Source organism: Anas acuta, chromosome 2 (genome assembly GCF_963932015.1).
Source record: "Anas acuta chromosome 2, bAnaAcu1.1, whole genome shotgun sequence".
Taxonomy (NCBI): Eukaryota; Metazoa; Chordata; class Aves; order Anseriformes; family Anatidae; genus Anas; species Anas acuta.
This window is the reverse complement of record NC_088980.1, coordinates 3,178,027-3,203,696: the sequence shown is the minus strand read 5'-3', so window position 1 is coordinate 3,203,696 and position 25,670 is coordinate 3,178,027. Positions and strand designations below refer to the sequence as shown.

General features: G+C 45.4%; 1 protein-coding gene across 27 annotated transcripts in view; it reads right to left on the bottom strand.

The window, feature by feature from the left end:
- OBSCN (obscurin, cytoskeletal calmodulin and titin-interacting RhoGEF) overlaps positions 1-16,914 on the bottom strand; it is a 188,970-nt gene extending 172,056 nt beyond the window's left edge. For 22 of the 27 annotated variants that reach the window (XM_068673234.1, XM_068673235.1, XM_068673243.1 and 19 more), the window contains exons 1-3: positions 16,662-16,913; positions 7,663-8,803; positions 564-833 (exon numbers count right to left, since the gene is read on the bottom strand). In XM_068673234.1, coding sequence (XP_068529335.1) covers positions 564-833; positions 7,663-8,794 — 1,402 coding nt within the window. In that variant the 5' untranslated portion in view covers positions 8,795-8,803; positions 16,662-16,913. Of the gene's footprint in view, positions 1-563; positions 834-7,662; positions 8,804-16,661 lie in introns of all 27 variants that reach the window. The other 5 variants (XM_068673247.1, XM_068673248.1, XM_068673261.1 and 2 more) reach the window with 3 other exon arrangements.
- Between the last annotated feature and the right edge of the window lie 8,756 nt (positions 16,915-25,670).

Genomic DNA, 25,670 nt, shown 5'->3' with positions numbered 1-25,670 from the left:
GCTCCCAATGTCAGAGCTCTGAGACATGAACCTGGTTCCCAGTTGGAAATGAAACCAGTGATGACCACAGCCTGCACCACACATCAGACCACAGGTCAGTTGCTAAGCCAACTTCCCAGCGTGGTCAGCACCACTCTCAGACCAGATTTACCATCGTGTCTGCCAGACACCCAACAAGACCTGTGTGAGACAGCACCAGGGGACACATCCTTTGCTTTGGATCATGTTAAGGAAAGTCTACGATGCCGGGCTGCAGCTCAAGGGCTTTGCCTTCCAGGAAGCCCCTTCAAGCACAGGGCCCCACCAGGTGACATGTCTTGAGCAGAAACACAATCTCTCCCTGCTCTGTGACCCCGTGTCCCAGATACGCCCTGGCAGGGGACCCAGAGACCCACTGACCCACCACACGTGGCTCTCCTCTCACTGTAAGGGAGTCTGCTGTTCTTCCCTACACACATGCAGGGGATGAACGCAGTTCGTAAGCTCACATCTGGAGGCTCACGTGTGCATCTGGCACTCAGCAGGTGAGGCTTGGCCTGTCTGAAATAGTGATTCTTCCTTACCTTGGACAGACAGCTCTGCAATGGTCCTGCTCCCTTCTTTCATCTCACAGATATAGACAGCATCATCGTCTGCAGTGACGTTCTGGACGGTGAGCCGGCGGTACGTGCCCTCTTCCTCGATGTTGTATTTCTTGCTCTGCCGGAGTTTGGTTTCCTCCTTGAACCAAGCCGTCTCCGTACTAGGAACAGGTACCTCGCATTGGAAGGTGGCGGATTCCTTCTCCCAAACTTCAAGATCCTTCAGTTTTTCCTTGAAGGGTATCGAGGGTTCTTCAGGGGATTAAAAAGAGAGGAGAAATAAGAATTTGGGACAGTCTGGGGTAAGAGGCATGAAAATAAATAACTTATTAGCGAAGACTTAACCATAACACTCCTCATTAACAATATTGATTTGTACTGGGCTCCCATCCAACCCCAGAATCAAGCCCTACTGCAGCAGGTGATCTGCTCTTATATTAATATATATATACTAGATCTTACCAGAAGTATTTTTGAGGACTTACCTATAAACGAACCAGTGTCTGAACTGTTTACCTGCCCCACAACACTGCCCAGGAGTTAGCTCTAATCCTGAACTGGTGCAGTATCAGGTTGGTAAATTCTGCTCTCGTGGCCTGCTTGTCCTCTAACACAAACGTCTCTGTACCATACTCGCTACGTGCTACAGGTGGGTAGGACACAGGGCAGCAATTCTAGGTCAAGGTGAGCAGCTGAGTTAGTCAGCTGGTGTAAAAAACAATGTGTTAGGGGTCTTGTGTCAGAAATGAGCTCAATGGAGGGGTCTAAAATGGCACAGAAAGATGAGAGGTGTCTGTGCAGACACAGGCAGATGTGGGGGAAAGCACTGAAGTAGGTGATGGAGGTGCTCCCTGTTCTCCCTGCAAGCGCCAAAGCCTCTGCTTTGGTCAATGACAATGAAAGAATGAGAGAAGAAGCCCGAGTCTCCTCTGCCTCTGCCTTCCTTCATCAAAGGGGCTGCATCGCTCAGGCTTAGGGAGACACCAGAGCATAGATCAAAGGGGCAGAACAGCTGCATGGCAGTGAGAAAAACATTTTACAAACAGAACAATGCAGATGCCATTTAATTCCCATGACAGCTGAGCTGTGAAATCATCCTGATACCCCAGCAACAAAGTAGAGAAAGGGGAACTGAACCAAACAGGGCAGCCACTGGTCAGCAGTGCCACCACCACATCAGATGCTTGGATTAGCTCATGACGATGTGTCACCACTCAAGCTTCATGAGAAATTATGTCGTGATGTGTACCTCCGCCTTCTAATAGCTCCTGCATCAGCATCCAGGCTGTTCTCATGGTGCCATTCCCCTCTTCTTAATCACACAGGCTGATAATTTCAGCTGGTGGCTAGCAGCTTGTAATGGCAGGTGTTAGTCTAAGTGTCAAGCAGGAGTGGATTCCTCTTATATTTATGAGCCCATGCCCACAGTGGCACATCTCAGAGCATGGCTTAAAACTTGCTTCTCATGCTTTTGGTAATTAAGTGGATACCTGAGCCATTGTCTATCCTATCCTGTCCCCCCACTGTCTTTGGTGTGGTTTGTTCTTTATTGAACTCAAGCCCTGGAAATCCATGTTCAGTTTTGCAGGGCTCTTATTCCACCCCTGGCACAGCCACAGCTGCAGCTGTCACAGACACCTCCAATCCTTCCTAGCTGAGCACAGCCTGGACAGAGATACCAGACCCTCAGGGCTTGGCAGGGCACCTGGAAAGAGCGATGCTGTATTACCTGTGTGATACTGAACCTGTGTGGTTACCCCAGGACTGAAACCTTACCGGGAACCCATGCAATACCTTAGGAACAGGGATGTGTCTTTTTGCCTAATGTGCTTCATTTCAAGGCAAGTCAAAGTCTTGCAGCCTTCCTGCAGTAACACAGACCTGCTCTGCCCCCAGTCCATGTATTAATTATCTTCCTCTTCCTCTATCCCATGGAGAATTCAGCCTCCTGCCCTGCACTCTTGTATCTCACATCTGGAAGCCCCCCATGTGGTTAGGGGGAATGATGTGGATGCCGTTCTCATGCCATGGGACCAAGCAGGAAGATGAGAGCAAGCCTTTATCAGAAGGATGCCAGCCTTGAGCAGATATTGCTATGTGAGACTGGAGGGACTCTGGAGCTGGCCATGAGAGCACAGGGGCATGTCCAAGGGCCAGAAGGAAATCCAAGATGCACCTGAGAAGCACACGAGCCTGTTTCCACATTTGGAGCAGCTGGCCATGTCATTAACCTCTCTCTTTACAGCCACCAAGCAGTATCTAAGGTAAAAAAAGCTACCCCAAGAAAAGGCTCTTAACTGTATAAACATAGGCAAATCATTAGATTCTTTCTTATGTGTTGCAGTAAAAGCACTGTTTCTCCAGCCAGGGACAGTAGGTACAAGGCTATCTGTGCCAGCCTGGGGTCACAGATCTCCTCTGAAAACAACTCTGCTTTCATTCTACTGATGTGCACACACATCTTATTTTGCTCTGAATGGGGCTTCTGAGGGACAGCAGCTGACAAACTGAACTAAAGGCTGCAATTCTCCCAGCCCACTGCTCTTTTGGAGAATTGAGGGAGATGCTCTGAAACCCACCAGTCTCCTCTTCCTGAACACATCTTCATGCCCTTTACACAGTCTAACCTGTGCCTGGTCAGCTGTCAGGCAGAAGGTGTTAATTTTGGTAACAGGACCGCAGAAGGACCCCACTGGTCAGAACGGTGAGTTGACCAGAGACCTCTACATCGATCTCTTTCACCCCACACTGGGCTGCAGATATTGCAGATATCAGTCAGAGAGTGACATTTACAGTGCAAATCCTCCAGCCCAGGGACCCTCTCTTACTTCTCTGCACAGCACCCAGCACAGCTCTCAGTTCTGTGCTGCAGCTACCACAGGCATTTGGGGAAATGTTACTAAAGATAACGACATTATTCTTGATCTCTCAGACTCCATAAATATTGACTGCTCAATTCTACATGCCTGTTTGTCACACATTATTCTTTCACAAGGTAATTCTCAATGAAAGCTCTTGTTAAGTATGACTAATATGGAGGATAAAACCATTGGGCTACCAACTTCTTTCCTTATCCAAAATACCCAAAACGCCCTTGGAAGATGAGGTGTGTTCATCTGAGGTTACCTGTGACAGTTTTCGCATAAGAAGTACCACCAGTTCCCATCTTTAGCTCCTGCAACACCAGAGCTGGTTGGAAGTTACTTAACATCAAGTAAAAACAGCAATCTCTGATCTACCTTTCTGGGAGAACAAAGTATGAAGTATGAAAACAAAGATTTTCTGATCACTCCATATCAACCATTCATTCTCTAGAAACATTTACTTCCATCCAAGCTCAGTGGTACTAATTTAAGCATCTCTTCTACTTTGTCCTTGTAGCACCTGGACTCCCAACATGACTCATTTTCATTCACTGAGTGCCCTGAGAGGTCATTTAAATCCATTTCTACTGTCAAAATGAATTTATTTTTTTAATGATGAATTCTCCACAATTTTTTGGCTACATTTTTCTATTAATCTGCCTCCAGGCAAAGCAGAAATACCCACCAAGGCACATAAAAACATTTCTAAAGAAGGAGAAATGAAAGACCTACAAAATCCTGCCTACTGGGAAGAATGTGAGATGGAAACAGCACAACAAAACCCCAAGGGAGCATGGAGCAAGAGCAGTTCATGGAGTCAGTGGGAAAGCTGCAAGAGCTTAAACCAGCTATAAATTTGGCTGCTTGTCTTGAAAACATATTTCTCCAGAGTGTCATAGGCTTTTGTTTGGTCCATACCAACCAAACTAGCAATGAGATGATGTTAGATGTTAAAAGCAGGTCCTGCTCACACATATTTTGCTAAGAATAGGTGCAGCCTGTGGAGAAGCTAGTGTCTTCCTAACCTTCCCAAGGCATATCTGCCTGCTTGACCTTTCTCTTTTCACCTGTAGGTCTTTTCAGTCATGTGCTCTGATTGCTGATTTTGGGGTGGGTCTGTGCAGACCTGGGAGTTGGAATTGATGATCTTTGTGGGTCCCACCCAACTCAGGATATTCTGTGATTTTCACCTGCCTGCATTTCCTCTTGCCTACTCCTGGCTTCTCAAAGGTTCTCCATTTATTATTCTAGAGGCAATTTTTCCATTTGTTCCAAAAACAGAGTAAGAATATGGAAAATACTTCCGAGAGAAGCTATCTGAAGGTGTGTGGACAAGCTTCCACCATCTTGTTTCCTGGCTCTTTCCTTAGTAACCGTGCTTTTAAAATTGCCTTTGTACCTCCACATTCCTCAAGTTTTAGCTCTTTTTCAGATCTCAAATACAGCTACCATGACAGTGGCCATCCAAAATCACTTCAGATCAGAAGAAGAAAGGAGTAGCCTCAGCACCGGTCTGTTTTTCCAGTCCTGATCCTATCTGAGCCGCAGCCTTTAACCTTTCCATACAGTATCTGATTACTCAACTAGTCCCTCTGTATTCAGTGACCCAGTCCCAAATTCCTTTCCTCAGATGAACATTGCTTGGCCCAGGCCCAAGGATAGAGACCTGTACGCTATTCTTGCTCACTTTACGCACGGCTTAGGGACATCTTCAAAGCCTTCGGGAAATTCAAGTCATTAATTCACATTCTTCCCATCGACTGTGCTCTTTGGTTTGTCAAAGAGGTTTGCTCTTGGGAAGAGTTTCTTAACTTTTACAGCTCATGTTTCAGTATATGGTTTGTAGTTTTATCCCTGCTCTAGACAGTAGAATCCAGCACATTTCTGAATAAGAGTTATCAACTCTTGGCTTTCCTTAACTGTGATGGTGACTCTCTGCCTTGTAGCCTTGCCTTTGACATTTACACCTAATTGACTACATCCCATTTAAGAACAAAAAATTCTCTTTCAGCTCAATGATCTTTAAGACATGGGTTTGGCCAAGTGTTGGGTCCCTAGGTCTAACATTTAGACTGACAAAATACAGGAGGCAAGCTAGAAGATGCCTGACCTGTTCCCAGTCCTATACCCTGCAAGGCTGCTACTAACTACCTCAGAGGCAGAATGCAGGTAGTTTTTCTTATTATTACACTTAAAACACCCACAAATATTCTCACTCAGGTTGAAATTATGTGCTATATGCGAACCAGAATGCCAGAGAGTAAATTAAACCCTTGAAGCTTGCCTACCCGTGTATCTGTGGCTATGGATACACTCTGGGGAAGCAGTGTCACAGGCTCTACAAACATGCTGCCACCTGTGCAAAGCCACTGCAGCAGCTTCGTGCTGTCAGAAGGTGGCTGCATGGAGAGTTTTACTCAGTCCTGCAGAAGTGCCTAAGAGAAGATAATGTGGCAATATGACCTACCCCCCAAAACATGATTGCAGATGAGCTAAGGACACCACCAATGGCATAATGGACAGAATTAAAAGTTCCCTTCATTGCTCCATCATTCTGCTGTCTTTGGATGACTGAGGACTTCTGGTAACAAAAAGGAGAGTCATTATGTAGGGCCTAATTATAACCAGCCCATGTGGATTTTCCATGGCAGCCGTGGCCTGGCCAGCAAGCCCACCGTGGTGTAGTGTAACAAAGAAACATACCGCAAACATTTCCACTTGAGCCCTCTGACTCACAGGCGTCTTTTGACAATGGACATTGATAAATAACCCTTTCCCATGGTGCCTGCTCCCAGACCTGCTGCTTCACGTGCTTTGCCTGTCTCCTTTGGAGCAGGTGCCCCCGTTGGGAATAACCACGTAGGCACGGGGCAGTTCTCTGCAAGACAAAAGCTAGGCGAGGAACAGAGCCTGATCCACGCTCAGAGTGAACAGGCTCGGTCTTCTCCCTCGAGTCCTGTCTCATAAGGGAATCACAGAGTTATGGAAGGGGCCAAATGCCCTTCTCGACACCACTCAGCACCTCCGAGGGATGGCAATGAGCGGGACAAGTGCCAGCAAGCTTGGTGGATCGGGTGTCACTGACAGACACAGGGACTGAGTCACTGACGGGAAAGATGGTGAGCACGAAAGGAGAGGTCTGGAACAGGGAAACCAATAAAACCAAATAAAAGCTGAGAGTCTTAAAGACAAATTTCAAACACAGATCCTTCCTACTGATTTGTATTTCTAACACATTTTGCTTCCAGCCAAAAAAGTCTATTTTGTCACACAAAGTGGCAAAGTTTTGTTGTTTTTGTTTTGTTTTGCTGTTGTTGTTTTGTTTTTGTTTTACATCTGAGAGTTAATTTATTGGGGTTGCAGACTGCCTGCTGAAGCCTTGCCAAACGGGAGAGCAACTTGAAGATTTAGAACTTCCTCTGTGAAAATGTGTCACAATTTTGTTTGTGTTCTGAAGAGCTTGTCCTGACCTCCACCAGAGCTGAGGGACCTTCTGAAGGCAAGTTCATCACCACTAAGTACAGCAAACAGAAGCATGCCGGAGCTGGTAGAGATCTGGGAGCATATGAGGACTACAGGCTATCCAGCAACACAAGCTGGGAAAAGACTGAAGAGGCCAGACAAGAAAAATGCTGCTTGTGGGTCAATCTGGGCAGAAAAACTGAGAGGAAACAGCATTAGAGCTGGGGTAGGCCCCCCAAGGGATCCAGTGCAGCCTGGTACACTCAGTTTGCAGGGAGGAGTTTCCTCTACCACCTTTTAAATGACATAAGTTAGATTAAGAGGACCAGTTTGATTAAACCCTGTGGTGAATTTAAACCCAGATACGATTAAACCTTGGAGAGAAAGATGGGGGGGGGGGGGGGTTAGCTGAACCAGAGGATGGTAAGGGATCTCTTAGATTACTATAAACGAGGACAGAGGAGATCTTTAAAGATCTAGTTCATTCCAGCCGCCCCACAACCTGCCAGTTCAACATCATTCATCCCCAAATGATACTTGTTCACTGTGCTTCCTAAAAACCTCCTGTGATGGGACGCTTCCCCCCTTCCCCAGGTCATCTGTTCCAGCACTAACCCCCTTCACAGCTGGAGGGTTTTTCTTCATGCCTCACCCACACCCCTTTCCTGAAGTTCTTCCCAAATTCCCACCCGGTGTGGAAGTGCTTTGCCTTTCTTCTTGCAGGCTGCCCACCCCAGCGAGACGTCAGCACCCACCTTTGACAGTGACCAACACGGAGCTGTAGGTCTGGCCCGCCAGGTTAGAGGCCGTGCAGGTGTACAGCCCGTTGTCTACCTGCTTGCAGAAGAGGATCTTCAGCACGAAGTTCTCCTGATCGTCCTCGTAGATGACGTGCCGCCGCCCTTCCGAAATGACCTCGTTGTCCTTCTTCCACACGATCTCAGGCTTGGGCTCGCCCGTCACGTAGCAGCTCAGCTTAGCGTGCTTGCCCTCCGTCACGCTGCACGTGCGCGTCAGCGCCCCGAAGGTTGCATTGCGGGCCCCTTTGGTGGTGAGGCCAGCTGCCCGCTCGTAGTCCCGGGAGAGGCTATAACCAATGCTGGACAGCCCTTCTGTCACGGAGTAAGACTGGGCAGCCGTGGAATCAAAAGACCCGTGGGCTACGTCCGTCTTCCTGATCTCCTCCCGCCTCTTTTGCAAGTGAGACAACAAGGAAGCCGTCTTGCCGCAGCTGGTGTCAAAATGGCTGCTGCTGCCTGGGTTCGAAGAGCCCTGCGTTTCCACCACCAGTGCAGCTGAAGCGCTGGCGGAGCCGATGGGATTCTCTGCCCGGCACGTGTACGTGCCGCTGTCCCCCAGCCGGGCACATTGGATGGTGAGAGCATTTGACTCCCCGGCGGACTCGATCTGGAAGCGGCCTGCGTCGGCCCGGTTCCGCAGGTGTCTCCCGTCTTTCTCCCAGTTCACCGAGAGGGGAGGGCTGCCCTGAACTTTACATTTGAACATGGCATCCTCACCCAAAGTTACTTTGATGGAGGATGGTTTCTGGATGAAATACGGGGCTGACTCTGTTACCGTGGTCTCCTCTCCAACTTTGATACTGACAGCAGCAAAAGCTTCCCCAATGGTGTTCTTGGCCCGGCAGATGTATTGGCCACTGTCCTCCAGGCTCAGATCATAGATTGTTAGCCGATAGAGATCCCCATCTTCTGTGGTCTTAAACCTTCCCCCAGACTGGACTGGAAGTTTATCCTTTTCCCAGCTCACAACTGGGATGGGGTTCCCAATGATCTGGCAGCTCAGGGTGGCATCCTTCCCCACAGACACCATAAATGCCTTAGGCCGGGTCAAGAATCGGGGGACTCCACTGAACGAGCTGTAATCCATCCTGGTTACCTAAAGGGTGAGAAAGAAAAATGTCAGGAGTGAACAGATTAGGTGGTACAAGCAAAGAACTGTTGCACTTTCATGGTTTCAAGACATTTGCCATCTAGAGCAATCTGGTTGGGGCACGTTTTCATTGTTCTCACTATGGGTCAGAAAATCTTACATACTTTTTGGGTTTGAGCTCTGTCATGTGAATCTACTGAAGGAAGAAGTGGCCCACTTTCCCACCGGAGTCACCATCTCTGGGGGTGTTCAAGGAAAGGTTGGACATGGTGCTTAGGGACATGGCTTGGTGGTAGGGTGACGGTTGGACCAGATGATCTTGAAGGTCTCTTCCAACCTTTATGATTCTGTGATTCTACAGAGAGCAATGAATTTACGGTTCCCTTGAGTTCCCCATGGCACTCTAACTTACCTTCTTCATTTGCTCCTCTTTCTATGGACTCCTGGATGTCCTTCCCCTACAGGTGAAGTGAAACTACTTCTAATCCTCCAGGAGCAGAAGCCCTTTTGCTCACTGGCTGTCATTTACTTGGACAAGCAAAGCACAGCTCAAGGCCTCCTCTTGACCCTACCGGCAGCAGAAACCCTAGGGTGCACCAGCTGACTCTTCCTGGGAGCAGGATGAGGCCTGGGAATAGTGCTCTGTAAAGAGCAAATTCCCCAGCTCCAAGCCTCTCTGCAAGTCCTACTCACCAGACCCATGTGCACTGTTTCTCCCCAAGCTACTAGGTGTCCTCAGCTGTATAAGACCAGACACTTAGGCATTAACGAGTTGCACCCCCTGAGCTATGGGAGCTACTCCGGGGAGATCTGCCAGGCTGCTCTCGCATCTCTGCTTTTTCACCTTCAGAAGGGCCACACAAAGCAAACTGCACCAGCATTGTAAGTAATTCAAAAGAAATAATACGCAGTCACCCTGACAGAAATATCCTTCTTAATCCTACAGCAGGTTGGCTTCCCTGCTGGCCACAAATCCACCCACTCTCTCACCCAATGACAGATGCATGCCCTTACAACCTCCCTCCCACCTCCAGCAGAAAGCACTAAGAGCAGGCCAAAAACCCTCTTTCATTTTTTGCACTGTTTGGGCACAAGTTGCATTAGTTTTTCCTCCTTCCCCCAGTTCCCGTTGCAGTGCATTAATGTTAATATACAAATCGATAATGGCACAAGGGGGTGGGAGTCAAATGGTCTGTTGACCTGCAGCATGACCTTGGGGAAACTGTCTGCTTGCCCTTTGCCTTGGCTCCCCTCCCAAGTTGTCTCTGCATTAGGACAGGGATGGTCTGACGAATAATGATGTGCTCCGTGTATATGACAAGGTACTTGCTGGAGTATATGACAAATCATGCATGAAAATTAGCAGCAAATTACTGTTTTTCATTCCATTTTCTCTGCTGGAGACTGAAAGGCACAAATTACCATTAAAACTAAATATGGGGAAAGCAGTGGCACAAAAACATAAAACAGTTTTCATTCTAATCATTATTACCATTGAGGACAGTATAGCTGATCTAACCTTCAGACTTCATTTGGGCCACGGATCTAAGCCAAAACCAAATGCAGTCTTCCTGCTATATATAACAGGAAAAATACACGACTTACAATCTCGTCTGTCTCCCTCTCCAAAATATTGAACTCTTAAGAAGCAGTCAGACACCTTTCCCTTTAGAGGAAATTGATACTCGCTAACCTAATTCAGATTTGCTTGTGTTTTTTGTTGTTATTTTTCTTCCAGTTATCGAGCATATTGCATTATTCCACCAAAAATCTTTAGCAATTAAATAAATTGTTCTCTAAGTTTAAAGCCAAAAAACAGTAATGGGGAAAAATCACTCAGTAAATGCTAAGAATGCAAAGAACAATTGACCTGCAATCATTAGTGCTCAGAACAACTGACTTTCTGTGCAGTGGTCACCCTTAGTAGTTGAAATTAATGTACAGAACTGTTTTTCCCTTAATCTCAAACCGAGTTCAGAAGTCTGTGAACTAGTTTGTACTTCCTATTCCCTCTGACTAAATTCAATCTCTGTCCTCATGTAAGCTTTAAAATATATTTTCCATAAACACATGCAAGGCTGCAAGCAGAGAAGTTGCATGAATGCTTGGAAGATGTAGATACAGGCATTGGGCTGGAGCCAAGGTACACCGAAGTCAGTGGAAATTTCCACTGAAGTTGATTGAGTGATGATCAGGGTCTTCTGCTTGTTTGAGGCTGGACAGTTTTAGTGGTGTGTGTGTGTGTGTGTGCTGGGATCCAAGTTCACCTCTGGAGAATCTAGCAGGAACATTAATGACAGTAAGAATGAATAAATCAAGGTATGGACTTGGAGCTCAAGTCCTCCCTAATCTTTCCTGCCCATCAGGCAGAATTTCAGGCTGCATCGTGGCATCAAAGTTTTTGGATCTACCTTCACAAGGCTTTGCTGTGTCTCATCCTTTCTAAATCCCTGGTTTTTGATAGATATATCACATCAACTCCATTTCCACCTTCAAATCCATGGCATCAAAAAGAACAACAGAGTGAAGTTGCTTCACTTCTTTGAAGGGGTTCTGCATAACATGGAGCAGTGCTGGAGCATGGAGATGGCTACGGACATGAGGTGTGTGGCTATGAGCCAGGCAGAGACCTTTCATCAAGCAGTGGCTTCCCGTGAGCAGCATTGCCTCCCCAGTCACCAGAGGACATCTCCACGGCTGGAGGAGAGCTGTGGGCATGTGGTGGGCACTCACAAAGCCTGGCTGCTACAAGGTGAGAACAGGAATGCTTCTCACTTCCTAAAGCTCTTGAGCATTCACCTCACCCACCCTCCTGTGCTTTCCTTCCACTCACAGCCTGCTTGCACAGATACAAACCTGTTCCAAACAGGTGCCTCACCATTCACTGGCAGCTCTGACAGCCAAAAGCAATTAAAACATGAGGAAACTGCGGCATCAAGTGCCTATTGCTCCTGAACTAGACTGGTACAGCAACTCCAAGATGCTTCTCTCCAAGGTCTGCTCCCTCAGGTTGCAGCCTCCCTTCCTCCTTTCTCACAAACCTTACCCTGGTGTCTGCATCTCATTTCATCTCATCACCTTGCCGTCTACCAGCTTTCATCACGTACCCTCACTAAATGGTTCTTATGCCATTATAGATGGCCAGGATGACAAGAGACCACTAGGCATCAGTGACAACAGCATGCTCACCAGAATTATTTTAGATACATTTCTAACACAGTAGGAAAATAAAACAGGGCTTATTCTTTGCTCTACCACTGGGTTACTTTAATAATCATGAGAAAATTGCTCGTATCTTCAGTCTCTGTCTGAATGAAAACATTGTCTTAAGGGTGTTGAAAGCATGAAATCCCGTTAACAGGCATGAAATCTTAACTTGTGGCAAGGATGAAGCTACAATAAATATCTAACCAACAGCCAGACATAACAAAAGGCTTAGATAGGTTGGACAAGATAAACTACATTTTACTAGTTTAAATAGGATTAAATGCATCATCTTAGATTAAACTGATAAATAGATAATGAGTAAGAGGGAGAGGATGGCCTTGTGGACACACTGCTAAAAGATTATTTTTTTTTTTTTTTTATCTATTGTGCAACTTGTTAATCAATTCAGTAAAAAAAAAAAATCACTAATTCAAATTCTTTATAGGTACACGCAAACATCAAAAATCATAGTAACTGCAAATGCCAGGACAGCTCTCTTGGAAGCAGCAATACTGACAGCAAAGCATGAATAAACCTTGTCAATGCAAACGCCCCTTCCAATTAATCTCAGACATTTACCAGTGTCATATTTCACTTTATAATCCCACTGTGATTAATCATTTGCAGCAGAGATCACATTCCCATTGGGGTGTTTCTGAGCGCACTGAGGGCAAAGCAGCGGTACTTGTAATTTAACCGCATCTTTATTCATTCAAATTTTCACTATTTTGTGTTTTGGGGAAAGAATTGTCAGATGATGTAAATAAATTACAGGAAATAATACACAGCATGCACACAGCCCAGGCCTCTGACACTCTCCTCACAGCTGCCAGACTCTACCTTCACCTGCTTCCCCCAGGATAAGCAAGCCCCTGACTGTGGTCTTCCACCAAGGGCACGTTTACTTTCAAGATTCTCCTTCTGAAGATAAAATAAATGGCCTTCAGGGAGAGAAAGGTCTCTCCTCTCAACAAGGAAACATCACCTCAGGCCACCCCACCGACTGCAGCACCGAGAGCAGGCCTCCAGGATGGGCACCCCAGCAGGCAGCCCCCACTGGAAGCCGTCGCAGGCGTCTCTGGTTACATCAATGAGATGATTCCCTCCTGCCACTTGTCTTAGCCCGAGGAGCCAGGCACTGCCCTTGTCATTAAATGTCACCCCATGTATAGGCAGCACCATCGTTCGCTTGACCTCCCGTGACTCGCTGAGTGGGGCCGGGTAGCGGATGGGTTTCTCCTCGTTTCGCCGATGTTGGGCTGCATCTGAGAAGCCTTCAGCAGCCCCTGGGCAAGCAGAGGCCTCACACCGTGGAGTACTGCCCCTGTTGTGATGCTCTTTGGCATGAGAGGGTACAGAGGTGGCAGGTTATTCTCTGCCGAGGCCTCTCAGGTCAATGGTTGGAAAGGAAATCCTGTCCAATGTGACCCTTTGCAAAGAGCAAAAAGCACTGTGCAATGTGCCTCACGAAACATTCCCTAGACAAATGTGGCCATGAGCAGCCCCCCTGAAGAACAAGGAACTTTAAGGGTATTAAACACTTGACAACAGATCCCTAAACCTAAGAGACAACTGAAATGCAAGTCAGGAACACAAGGGTTCTCTCAGAAACACATTAAGACCTGTCACATGCCTGCTTGCTCATTTACTCAATCAGCTTTAGAGTTCATGTTTCCTGGGCTTTCTCCACAAGGACAACTGCTACAGCCTTGCACTCCTTCCTCTCCTGAGATGAGAGGCAATTAAGTCAGGAAAGCTCCTGTTCCTGGGTCCCAAACCCTTCCCGCTTGGAGAATGAAATGCCCATCACACCTCTCAGGCAGGTGTAAGTAGAGATTCGCACAGACGCACTGCTCTGAGATGACAGAATTGATCGGACGCCTGTTTCATCAGCACAGGAACAGGATCTGTCAGGGAGGAGCTGGACACAGAGCTTAGCCTGGGCTACTCTAAATTCCTCTTCAGTGAGAGACAACGGATTTTGGCATGTTTAAAGGTCACTTGGTGAGCAGATGAAAGCCTTGCATGGCGCTTTGGAGGATAGATGTCCATACTCTATAGGAGATTTGGACACAGAGGACTCCATGCATTAAACTAAGCCTGCTGCCATAAGCTATCTCAAGTCAGAGGGAGGCTCATTTACCTTCCCTGCTATCTGGTGCCTCCATAGTTAGACAAAGTCCACAGGAGAGTTCAGGGAAGTTTCATAGCTGGTCAGTGGCTAGCATGTGGCATTCAACATTGTGAGCAGCCCTCAGAGATAGCTAAGCTCAAATCAAAAACAATCTTCCAACCTGGCCCTCAGGGAAAGGCTAAATATGCACCAGCTATCTAGGAAGGGACCTGCACCACCTCAGGCTCCTGATATGAATCCTTAATAATCTGAATATTTCCAGTGACTGGTAGCGAACAAGAGAGTAGAACCATTAGAAAACTCGAACAAGTATCATTCATGAGGTTTGAACAACCTGATCTAGTGGGAGGTGTCCCTGCTCATGGCAGAGGGGTTGGAATTAGATGACCTTTAAGGTCCCTTCCAACCCAAACCACTTTGTGACTCTACCGAGCAAGGCAGTCAGATCACATGAGCACACGGTTAATGTAAAACACAGGGGGCTGAAGCCAATTAAATGACTTACATCGGTTCAAGCACACTGATCTTTCCTGTTTGATGAAGGCAGACCTATTGCTTATGAAGCTCACCCCTCTTTTAACCATACAGCCAGCATTTGCTTTCCTTCTAACGCATCCATAGGTCCAAAAAGGTCCATAGGTCCACATAAAGACTTCTTCCTACTAGGGCTTTGCTGCAGCATACAGCTTCATTGGGATCCCCTCCTTCATGAAGCCACAAAAACAACCCCAGAAGCTTCCAAAGGACCAAAACTGCTCAGCTCAGCCCCTCTGATACTCAAGATGGTGTGGCATCATCTTTTCTTTTTATTTTTCTGAGCCTAAAGCCACCCAGGCTGCTCTGACAGCACATAAAGAATAGCTACAATGCAGGGGAGTTCTTAGGCATGTGGCGATGCTCATCACTGCTTCACGGGGCTGAAAATGCAGGATATGAGTAGAGGGGAAAGACAAAAATTCTGGGTTTGCCACCCTGGGGACAGAAAAGGAGTGATGCAAACCCTAGCAAGTTTATCACAGATTTCCTCCAACTGGATTTTGATTAAAATATATCCAGGAGGCAAATGGCTATGGCAGAACCCCTGCCGTAGGTGCACCCCAACGTCTGCTCAGATGGCAAGGAATGACAGTGTGAGCTGGGTGAGCTTGAAAGGTTCAGAAAAACAGCAGATTCACACGGATTTATATTACTTCATTAGTCTTACAGTTTTGAAGGCTGGAGTTTTACATGCCTGAAGTTGGCAGCACTATTCCACAGTTGAGCTAATACACATTTCCTCTCCATGCACACACACCCCCTGGATGTGTACATGTACATTTCTCTCCCTTACACATTAAATCATAGAATCATCTAGGTTGGAAAAGTCTTTCAGGGTCAGCAAGTCCAACCACAAACCTGACCTCCCAGGTCCCATCACTACATCACATCCCTCAGCGCCACGTCCGTGCATCTCTGAAATACCTCCAGGGCTGGGGACTCCACCACGTCCCTGGGCAGCCAGTTCCCATCCCTGACCACCACCTCTGTGAATAAATTCTTCCTAATGTCCAACTTAAACCCCTTTTGGTACAATCTGAAACCATTTTCTTACTTTCTGTCGCTTGTTGCATGGATATCCACAAAGACCACAGGCTCTTACCAGCACTGAAACAAATAATCCCAACCCTTAAATACATCACCACCAGCATTAACAGAGAAGGAAACTGGCTTTTATTAACCTGGAAGCACTGCCTTGAGTTTTACCATGTGTGATTTCCTATGTGAGGGAGTTTCAGGATCACAACTGCTGCAGGGACAAAGAATTCCCTCCGTGACAATTAGCCACGAGGCTGCGGCCCCAGCGCTTGTATTTTAACGGGTGGACGTCATTGTCATTACAGCCACTCCACCCCATTGAGCTGTAGGGCCGAAAATAGCCTCAGCTGTCGAGCTCCATCTCTCCCCATCTCTCGTCAGAGCCATTTGTAGAAATGTGAGGAGGGTGGGGGGGCTGTGCTTTCAATTGGTATTGACACTGGAGAGAAGCTCAGAGGAAAAAAAGTTCTTGCTGAGGAGAAAAGCAGCGCAGGCTTTATGCCCTGGAAATAATTCTTTTAAAAAAAAAAAAAAACACTCCTTGCTGCCACCTCTCTGCAGGAACCTTATTTATTCCAGGCTCTTCACGCACACTGCTCTTACCAGTTTGAGGAGAAAATGCACCAAGTACAACCACCAGCTTTAAACCTGGCTTTCCTCTCTTTTCTCCTCTCCTTTGGAGGCCGATCTTTGCTCTTTTGCTAACAAGGCCAGAAATAATTAAGCGAAGCAAATCCATAGTTGCTTCAGACCAGCAGAAGGATGGATTTCCTCTGTCTTCAGCTCCATCTTCAAATACGTTTCGCGAGACGAGACATAACTCCAGCCCAGAAACACTGACAGAGGAACAAGCTCACCCTCCCTCAGCTAGGACCACCGTCCTCCACTCTCTCCGAAATACCAGATTCCCCGAGCCTACTCCTCTTTAGCTGAAGGTTTAGGTCTTACCTGGAGTCTTGTCAGGGTCTGAGGAGGTAAAAAGCTCTGGGCAGGGTAACAGCCGCTTCCTACTGAGATGACAGAAGGGGGAAGGGGGAAACGGGGAACAGAAGACGTGGGGGGACCATGTTGCTTTTGGTTCCCCCCTTTCCCCTTCAGCAAAATAAAACAGAAACCCCAGCGAGGACAGGGACGTGCAGCAGGAGGTCCCCCCAAGTCCCCCGGCGGTGCCTTTGCGGCTCGGGGTTAGGCTGTGCCACCCCCTCCCCACCCCTCCTCTCGCTTGTCCTCCTCCCGTCAAATCGCTGACGTGCTTCGCTTTTCCCTCTGCAGCCCAGCTCCAAAATAGCTCCGGGTGTCATTTACCGGGGAGATTAGGTTTCCTGCGGGACAGAGGCGAAAGGGCAGCGTTTTAGGGACTCGCTGGGACAGTCCAGCGACAAGGGGGGACACATTGGAGGGGCGTGTGGTCGGTGGTGTGGGGGACAGGCTGTGGTGACAGCAGGGCTCGGGGCTGCTTCTCCAGAGCCCGTCCCAGAGCCAAGTGATAAATGTGAAGCAGGGACTCAGGAGCGGGCTGTTGCCAGCTTATCAACACTCGCAGGAGTAATGCCTCTTTCAAAAGGCATCAGATCAATAGTGGGTTTATTTATAGCCTCCCAGGCAAGAGTTGTTACAACGGCGAACAAGCAGTGAGTTAATAACCCTCACTATATCTCCCTTTTTGCAGAACGAATCTGTTGTGCACGGCGTCGGCAGAAATGGTGTTGAGTTGCACACGCGTTGCATCTCACAGGCCCAAGATACTATTTTCTACCTGTAAAACTGCCGTTTTTTTTTTTTTTTAAACTATTTCCTCAACACGCATCTTGTGCTAACTCTTACTAGCACTCAAGGCTCACAATTTTGAGTTTAAAACTCAGTTCTGCTAATGATATGGGAATTAGGCCAGAGCCTAGCAGAGTCCCCCACAACCACTTCACCTCCACATGGCTATCGGGAATGGGCTGTGAGATATGCTTATTTTTGGCAGGAAACAAAACAGATAACATTCTGCATGTCTGAGGACATGGGTCAGCTGAAGGCACAACAACGTGTTGTGTTTACTCACTTTCCAGAGGACAAAAACACCAGCAGGGGAGCAAGTGGGAGTGGTATTAGGGATTTTGAAAGCAGAGGCTGTTAAGAGTAAAAGGGACCAAAGAGACACTGCAGAAAGGTGGTGTGCTACAGCCTCATGCTCCCCACTCCTTATGAGTCAAAATACAGCCAGAAATTACCCACAGTGGGTCAAAAAAAATGAGTATGAAGCTTAAGATTGAGGGGGGAAGGCACCTAGATCTTAGGAAAACACCACGTAAGTTCCTCCAGTTGATAGAGAAAGCCCAGGCAGAAGTAGACACATCCTGGCTTGTGGTATCATCAAGAGAGCTTTGCAATCCTGAACCCGAAGATGCTAAAAAGTTCCTGATATAGTTCACGCTATCAATACGAACACAGTTTGATCAGAAAGCACAGGCAAGGAAAAAAAAGGGAGAAATTATCTCCTGAGGTGGGTACCTAATGCTGAGCCTCAGGAGATAAGGACAGGAAAACTGTAAGGCTTTGTTATCAAGTGAACAGCCTGCCAGCCAGATGGAAGGTGAAAAACTGAATCCCTTTGAACCTGGGACTCTGGACAGTTTTCCATTTGATTTGAAGTCTGCCCATCTAGTTCATAAGTTTTCTTGTTTGAATTGTTCCACACCTTTGCACATCACCAAGCCCCGGAATGGTCGAGGTTGGAAGGGACCCCTGGAGATCATCTAGCCCAACCCCCTGCCCAGCAGGATCACCCAGAGCTGTGCACAGGATGGCATCCATCAGATGGGTTTTTAATACTCCCAGAGAAGGAGACTCCACAGGCTCCCTGGGCAGCCTGTTCAGTGCTCTGTGACCCTGACAGTAACAAAATACTTTCCCATATTCAGCTGGAGCCTCCCGTGTTTCACTTTGTGCCCATTACCTTGTCCTGTCACCAGGCATCACTGAAAAGAGACTGATCCCATCCTCTTAACACCCTCCCTTCAGATAGTTACACGCATTAAGACTCCTTCTCACTTTTCTCTTCTCCAAGCATATTTCCATGGAGCATTTATCCCATCACTTAACTCATCTCCTTGCAGCTCCTCTTACCGTGCCTGCCAGTACTCCGGAGTGGCATTCCCAGGCACCACACAAATGAGTGATACCTCTCCATCTTCTTGCACTAGCAATTGCTTTCCTGGACTCCAACTCATCCCAGATCTCTTCACTTCAGTAGACTTCCTGAGATACCCTGAACAAAGGTCTCTAAAGCGAGATGAACTGAAGTAGCAAGGAGTTATTTATCTACCTAGAAGCTACAGCATTGCAGATATAAACTAAAGGAAGAGCTTTGTATGAACTAACAAATGTTTGAAACTATAGAAATAAATTATTGATAGACTGATGAATAGGTTGAAGTGACCTGCATTTGAATGAAAACACAAAACACCAGTATCAGGCATGATACCTGTCCCTTCTCACCCTTTGTGAAGCCAACAGCCAGCTCTTCCACAAGGATGTCTTCTTCCTCTCTGTCCCTCCAAACATCAGGGAGCTGTGCTTTAAGGAGCAGTTTCTATTCATGTGGTTTTAAAATAGAGAAAATCCTTTGCTCGTGCTTGAAACGTTTGTATCTTTGAGCTCCAGAGTTGTTCATCTGAATTCTAAGCTGAAAGCAAAAGGATTCCAAAGTGATTTAACCACAGCTTGCAGAAAACGAAATGAGCTGTGCTTGTTTTTCCTTCAAGCAATCAATGAAATTCTTTGAATTGCTCTAACTGGCAAGGCCTAGGGCATTAAGTCTGATTGCAACATTCCTCTTAAGTGCTACATATTTTGCATAAAGAGGCAGATTTTCATCAAAAGAGAAAAATAAAACAACAGTAACAAAAAGAAACAAAATACAAACCTCTTTCTCCCTCCAGGAGGTTTTTGTTTTTTCAAAGTGATGCTGTAACAAAAGTCTTAAAAGGTGTCACCTTTTTCCTTCTCAATGTATTTAGCTTTCACAGAAAATGACCATAGTACAAAGGGAAATTTAAGTATTTGAGAAAAAAAAAAAGGTAATGGATTAACTTTTTTTTTTTAAAGGCATCTTTCCAGAATTTGAGAAAAAAATAATTTGTGGACAGACAATAACAAAAAAAACAAAATTGACACATGCTTGCCTGGCTTAGTATTAAAGGCTTCAACAACAACAAAATCTTACAAAGGTTCCTATGCCATCTTTTTCTGTCTTTTCCTGCGCTTAACATTAAACCTATTTCTATGCAGAAAATATGAAACATCTGTCCCATAACTTAACCTTATATGCCCTGAATAAGAAAGACACTTTGTGCCCTTCTGTTCTGGCAGGAAGCCTTGACGTGGCTGCAGACTGCCACCTCCACTTACCTTCTCTTTAGCCTGGGCAGCCCCAGTTCCGACCCACCGGTGATTTTCTTTCCTCTCAGCTGGACCAAATCCATCTGTCTGCATGAATTTTATGCGCGATGGCCAACGCTTGGCAAAGCCCTTGGGGAAGCAGACCAGCAGGATGACTTGGGCCATGCTAGAGCCTGCCAGTCCCTTTGGGCATCCCCAAATCACAGAATCATCTAGGTTGGAAGAGACCTCCAAGATCACCTAGTCCAACCTCTGACCTAACACTAACCAGTCCATCCCGGGATGGACTCCGCTGTTTCACAAGAGCCGGGCATTGCTGATCCCAAATCTACTCGTGCTTCCCAGTAATCCCCAAATCCTTCACAGAACTGCACCTGGACAACTATACCCATGCTGTCACTGAGCACTCAATTGTTATTAACGTCTTCCCTCTCAAAGAACTTCATATATTTCTCAGACCTCTTCTCAAATCTGTGATTGTGGAGCTCTAAATCTGACTTGCCAAGGTCATGATTCACCCTGTCAGAATCGAGTTTTCAGAAAAATGTCAGTGTGCCCAAAGCAGAGCCTGCTCCATAAAGCCTTTTGTTCTGACACTACATCATACATCTGGCTGCAGCCTCCTTTTACTGGGTAAAAATAAAAAGTTTCAAAGATGTTTTGACACCTCCCCTGCTTTACTGAATGTTCAGCCAATCCTTTCCTCAATCTTTTTTATCATTCATATAATTGTAAAATGTTTATCATCATTAAATCGCTTGCTCCTTGCATCTTTTTCACACCACAGCTTTTCTTGACTATTTCTCTAGGCTCATTCCTGTTCAGGCACACACATACATCCCAACTAGAAGCCTGACCTTACAGCCAAGCTCTGTTTCTAGGTATCCTACAAACCTTGATTACCTTGGCTCCATCCTGAACAGGGGTGCCAGCATTTCTCTATGCATAACTCAAATCCCTCTGCACACAGCAGCCCCATCCATTATACCTAAACTCCTCCCAGCCTCCTGCATATGAGCCCAGGTGAAAAGCAAGCAAGGTAGCACCTCCCTGTACAGCCGTATGTAAAGTGCTCCCACTAGTCTTGGTACAGCTGATAAACCTTTGAAGGAACATTTACCAGTACCCACTTTCCATTACACGATCTGACATTCCTCCTAAGCTCTACCAACACATACCAGAACCCAAAGGGTAGGGAGACAGAGCTGTAACAGACATGGCCAGACTCTTCTGATAGATAGAGGAAAAGGACAAGACACAAAGAAGAGTCACAAGTAGAAGCCAGACTGGATACAAGAAAAATGAAAGCCTTCCTTACGAGTGGTGCAGCACCCAGAGAACCTGGGGGATCTCCATCCATGGAGAAATGCAGAATTGGAGTGGACAAGGCCCCAGGCTATGAAATTGGCCCTCCTTTGAGCAGGCATAGAAGTAGATACTGTAGAAGTCTCTTCCAAGCTTACGTATTTCATGATCCTGAGCTAATCAGTTCTTCTCTTCGGTTTTGTACAATACTTCTGTCCCTGAAAGTTGTCTAAGACTTCCTAGATGTTACATGGATCATTTTTGATGTAAAGGGAATAAAAGGAAGATTAGGCATCATTAGTTTCTAGATCGACTCATGAAGAGGACAAAAATGCACTACTAGAGACAGGCACCAGATATATTTCTTCTTTTACACCGAGGGCAGTGCAATTGACATTGCTAAATAATATTATTTGTAGAAAACATTCACTTCTGAAAATAAAATTGTCCTCATAAAACATTTCCATTGCTTTTAAGATCTCACTATGTCTTCCATGGATGTTTTTCTTTGTATTTTCTCTCATCCCTTCCTTTCTCATAAATTTCACCTCTTCAAAACACTCCCTACCTCCTGAAGACATGCATTCTTGAAGAGCACAGGTAGTTATTTATTACCCTTGTTTTTCAAAAAGCAGCATTTATTTCTAAGCACCTGACATTTTCATGAAGGCAAGGGTCCAAAACATTATCATAGTACGCTCCTCTGACCAAGTGTTCTATCACTGAGTGTCAGTAGTTCACTAGCTCTTGCCAACATAGCAAAGTTAGAAGCCAAACCTTCTTCAGACCTCATCCAAGGCTTGTCCCAGTGCCTCCAGAACACTGGTGTTTGACCATCACCTCATCCCTTCTTCTGCCTCTCCAGATCACCCAACTGTTGTACTTCATCATTAGCTGAGCTTGTAGTGACACAGACACCATCATCCTCCTGCTAATACACTGCCTTGTGATAGGTGACCATGAACATTTTACTTAAGTATTCTGATAAAAACCTCTGACACCAGCAAGACAGTTTATTTCCCTCCTCAACACCTGAAGTTTCATATGGCTAATCCTTCCAACTAAGCCATTTGTTCTTCTGGACATTTGAGTCTTGATGTAATTGCCCTATAGCCTCTGTTATGGTGATCTGACAGGATAAAGTCATCTTTTGCACCACAAGCCCCATGCAAATAGGCTACACATTAAGTATTTGTTGAAAACAGGATCACAGAAACAATGAAGTGGTGCTCTATCAATTCAGCTAGATTGTTTTTCTAAAACTTTTTATATTGGTTGTCCACACATCTTCGTTTAAGGTTCTGATAAGTCTTTTGCAATCCTATTTTTCACAGTGATTTTAGTGTATCCTATATTGCAGTATTAACCAGAAGCTTTTACTGTCACGCTAATACAACCACACTGACTTAAACTCAAGCAGAGCTTGAGTCCTCCTATATTTACATCAAGAACTGCCTTGCCTGCCTCCCTACCACAGAAACCAGAAGGAACTCTTTCATTCAGTAAGTCTGTAAAAATGCAAGATAGAAGAGGGAAATCAGAAGTGGGTCCTGAGAGTTATGTAATATATGAGCTTCTAGAAGATTAGACAACTACATATGCAACACTGCCTACATAAGAACTGAAACTCACTCTTACCTACAGAAGCCACTCTTTTCTTCTACTTATTGATGGAAACATAACCCTGCAAGTTTCAGAAGCCCTTAATCTCATCTACATTTCTCAGAACAGCTTATAAGCAAATTTAAAGCTCATGCTGTAAGGAATTATTTCTGTAAGTCAGGATGCCCATACAGCTCCTCCACATCGCGTGTCTTACACGCAGAGCTCTGCACAAAACCAGCTAGCTGTGAGGGAACAGGCAGTGGGAAGCCTGGCCTCTAATGCAATCATGCTAATAAAGAAGGAAACAGAAAATGAGAAAGATTATATTTGTTTCAAACAAGCTGTAAGCTCTGTGAAGAATTGTCACTGAAGATGTATTTAGGGAATTTCCAGATTGTCAGTCACTTGGTAGCCAGTTGTTCTGACACACGTGCACTCTTGCACTCACAAAACCATACAGAAATTTAAAGGCAAAATCACTGTTGGGAAAAATCTGCTATTAGAGCCCATATTCCAGCTACCTGCATCTATAAAGTCACAGTAGGAACTACACTGGCTCCTGATTTGTGTGCAGATATATGAAAAGAAAATAAATATTATTATAATATTATATTCAATATTATACTTATCTTGCTTTCTTGAACAACACAAAGTGAAACAATAAAATGATGGAACTGAGTTAAAAATCTTATGTTAAAAGCAAAAATCTACTAGCCTCACATTCAAGTTCACAATTCGTGAAAGTTTTTTTTTTGTTGTTTTTTAAATGCAACATCAATGGTTTGCTGTGACAGATTCTTCGACCACCACCAAAGACTAGAAAAGTCACAAATTGGGGTGGAGGCAAGGAAAGGGGGGTGGAAGGAATAAGGGAGAGGTGGTGAAGAGCTGCATTTGAGTTATATGTTATGTACTACCTTCAGTAATGGCTTACCCAAGGCAGAACTATCTGGGAACTGTATATTGAAAAAAAAAAACAAAACAGCAGAAGCTACTTGGCAGGCTGAAAGAACCATCTGAAATAATGTTTTGTAATAAAATTGATGAGGCAGTCAGTGGCTCTATTAGGAGGAAAAAAATCCCAACAGCTGGTACACTGGTACTCCCATTGCTAGGACAAGCTAGATCTGTTTCTAGGACAACACATTAGTGAGGAAATTAAGACGACACTACCACTTTTCTGGTTGGTCATTACTTCCCTTTTAACAGCTAGACTGAGGTCTTTATGCCAAATCTGTTTTCTTCATTCAGCACGTCCATCTTCTGCTTTCCAGGCACCAATCCTAAACAAATAAAAACAAACATTTCAGTTTTCCGTTTGCTTATGATCTACTTGCAGTATCACCGAGTGCAACAAATTTATTCCTTAAGCAGTGTAAAGGAATGATGCTTCTTTTAGGAAAACATACAGTGTAACTGAATTCCTCACTTACTGGGCTGTGTATATCTTGCAACTCAACACTCATGAAACAGAGATCTATCTATCTATCTATACACATCATGATTCATCAGCCAGAAGTCAAAGGTCTTCTCAGGAACTTTTACAAGCTAGTACCATGGAAAGTGTTTTTATATGGGACTATTACTCAAATCCTAACAGTAGAACAAAATTAAATGTCTTTGTAAAATACAAACCAAGCTACCAAATACATATGCCACATACTTACAGCTCACATTATTTAATGACTACCATAAGATAACCAAACGTTATCAGATTAATACGGGGGTGAGTAACAGACCAGAACATTTCACTGTGGCTGTTTTCCGAAGCATCTTCCCAGGCAAGTGGCCAGCATGGTTGTACTGAAATAGCTGCGACTATTCCATTACAGGTGTTTTGGAACAAGCATCAAAGCAACCTAGCTGTACTTGAGCAAAAGTAGAGATACTCATCAGCAGAGGCACATTCCTCTAAAGATGTGATAAATTAGGCGTTTTTATAGGAAGACTTCAAATGTTTCTCTTATGTTATCATGCAAGCCACCACAGCTGTAGTGGCACTGAGGTTGTTTAGTAACCTAAATTCCTATGGCTTGCCAGAAGTGACATCCCTTGATCAATCCCCAAGCAAAGACTTCAACCCAAACACAGGCAGGTGCAGTGGGATGCCTCAGGAAACCACTGCGACCTCCCTCCTCGAGCCACATCTGACACTGCTGCCGTCATCCTGCACCATCATGTACACGTCCCAGGTGCCACAAGAATCTGTGCAATACAGGAAATGCAAGAACTTGGGGATTTCAGAAACAAGAACCAAATTAGTTTGTAGAGCTTTGGTTTTGGTGGAACTCTTGCAAAGCTGAGCTATGGAAAAAAGAGCTCAATGACATCACGTTAAGATATCTAACATACATAAATCATTTCAATGTAGAAATGCGCTGCTTGCAGATTACAGATTTGAATTATTCAAAACACCATAAAATCTTAATACATTTGTTTTAATGGAAATTTTATTCGTTTCCTGCATGCCACCAGCAAAGAAAATGCTGTAAGAAAGTTTTAAACTCTAAATGAAGGAACATTTATTCCCTGCAAGGTTTGAAATTTCACACTAGACTCCAGAAGACAAACAAGCTGAATCCTTACATTGGCTGTGCAAGGCTTGACTTGCTACCAGTAATATATCCATGAAGTATGCAAGACAGGATTAATCTCATC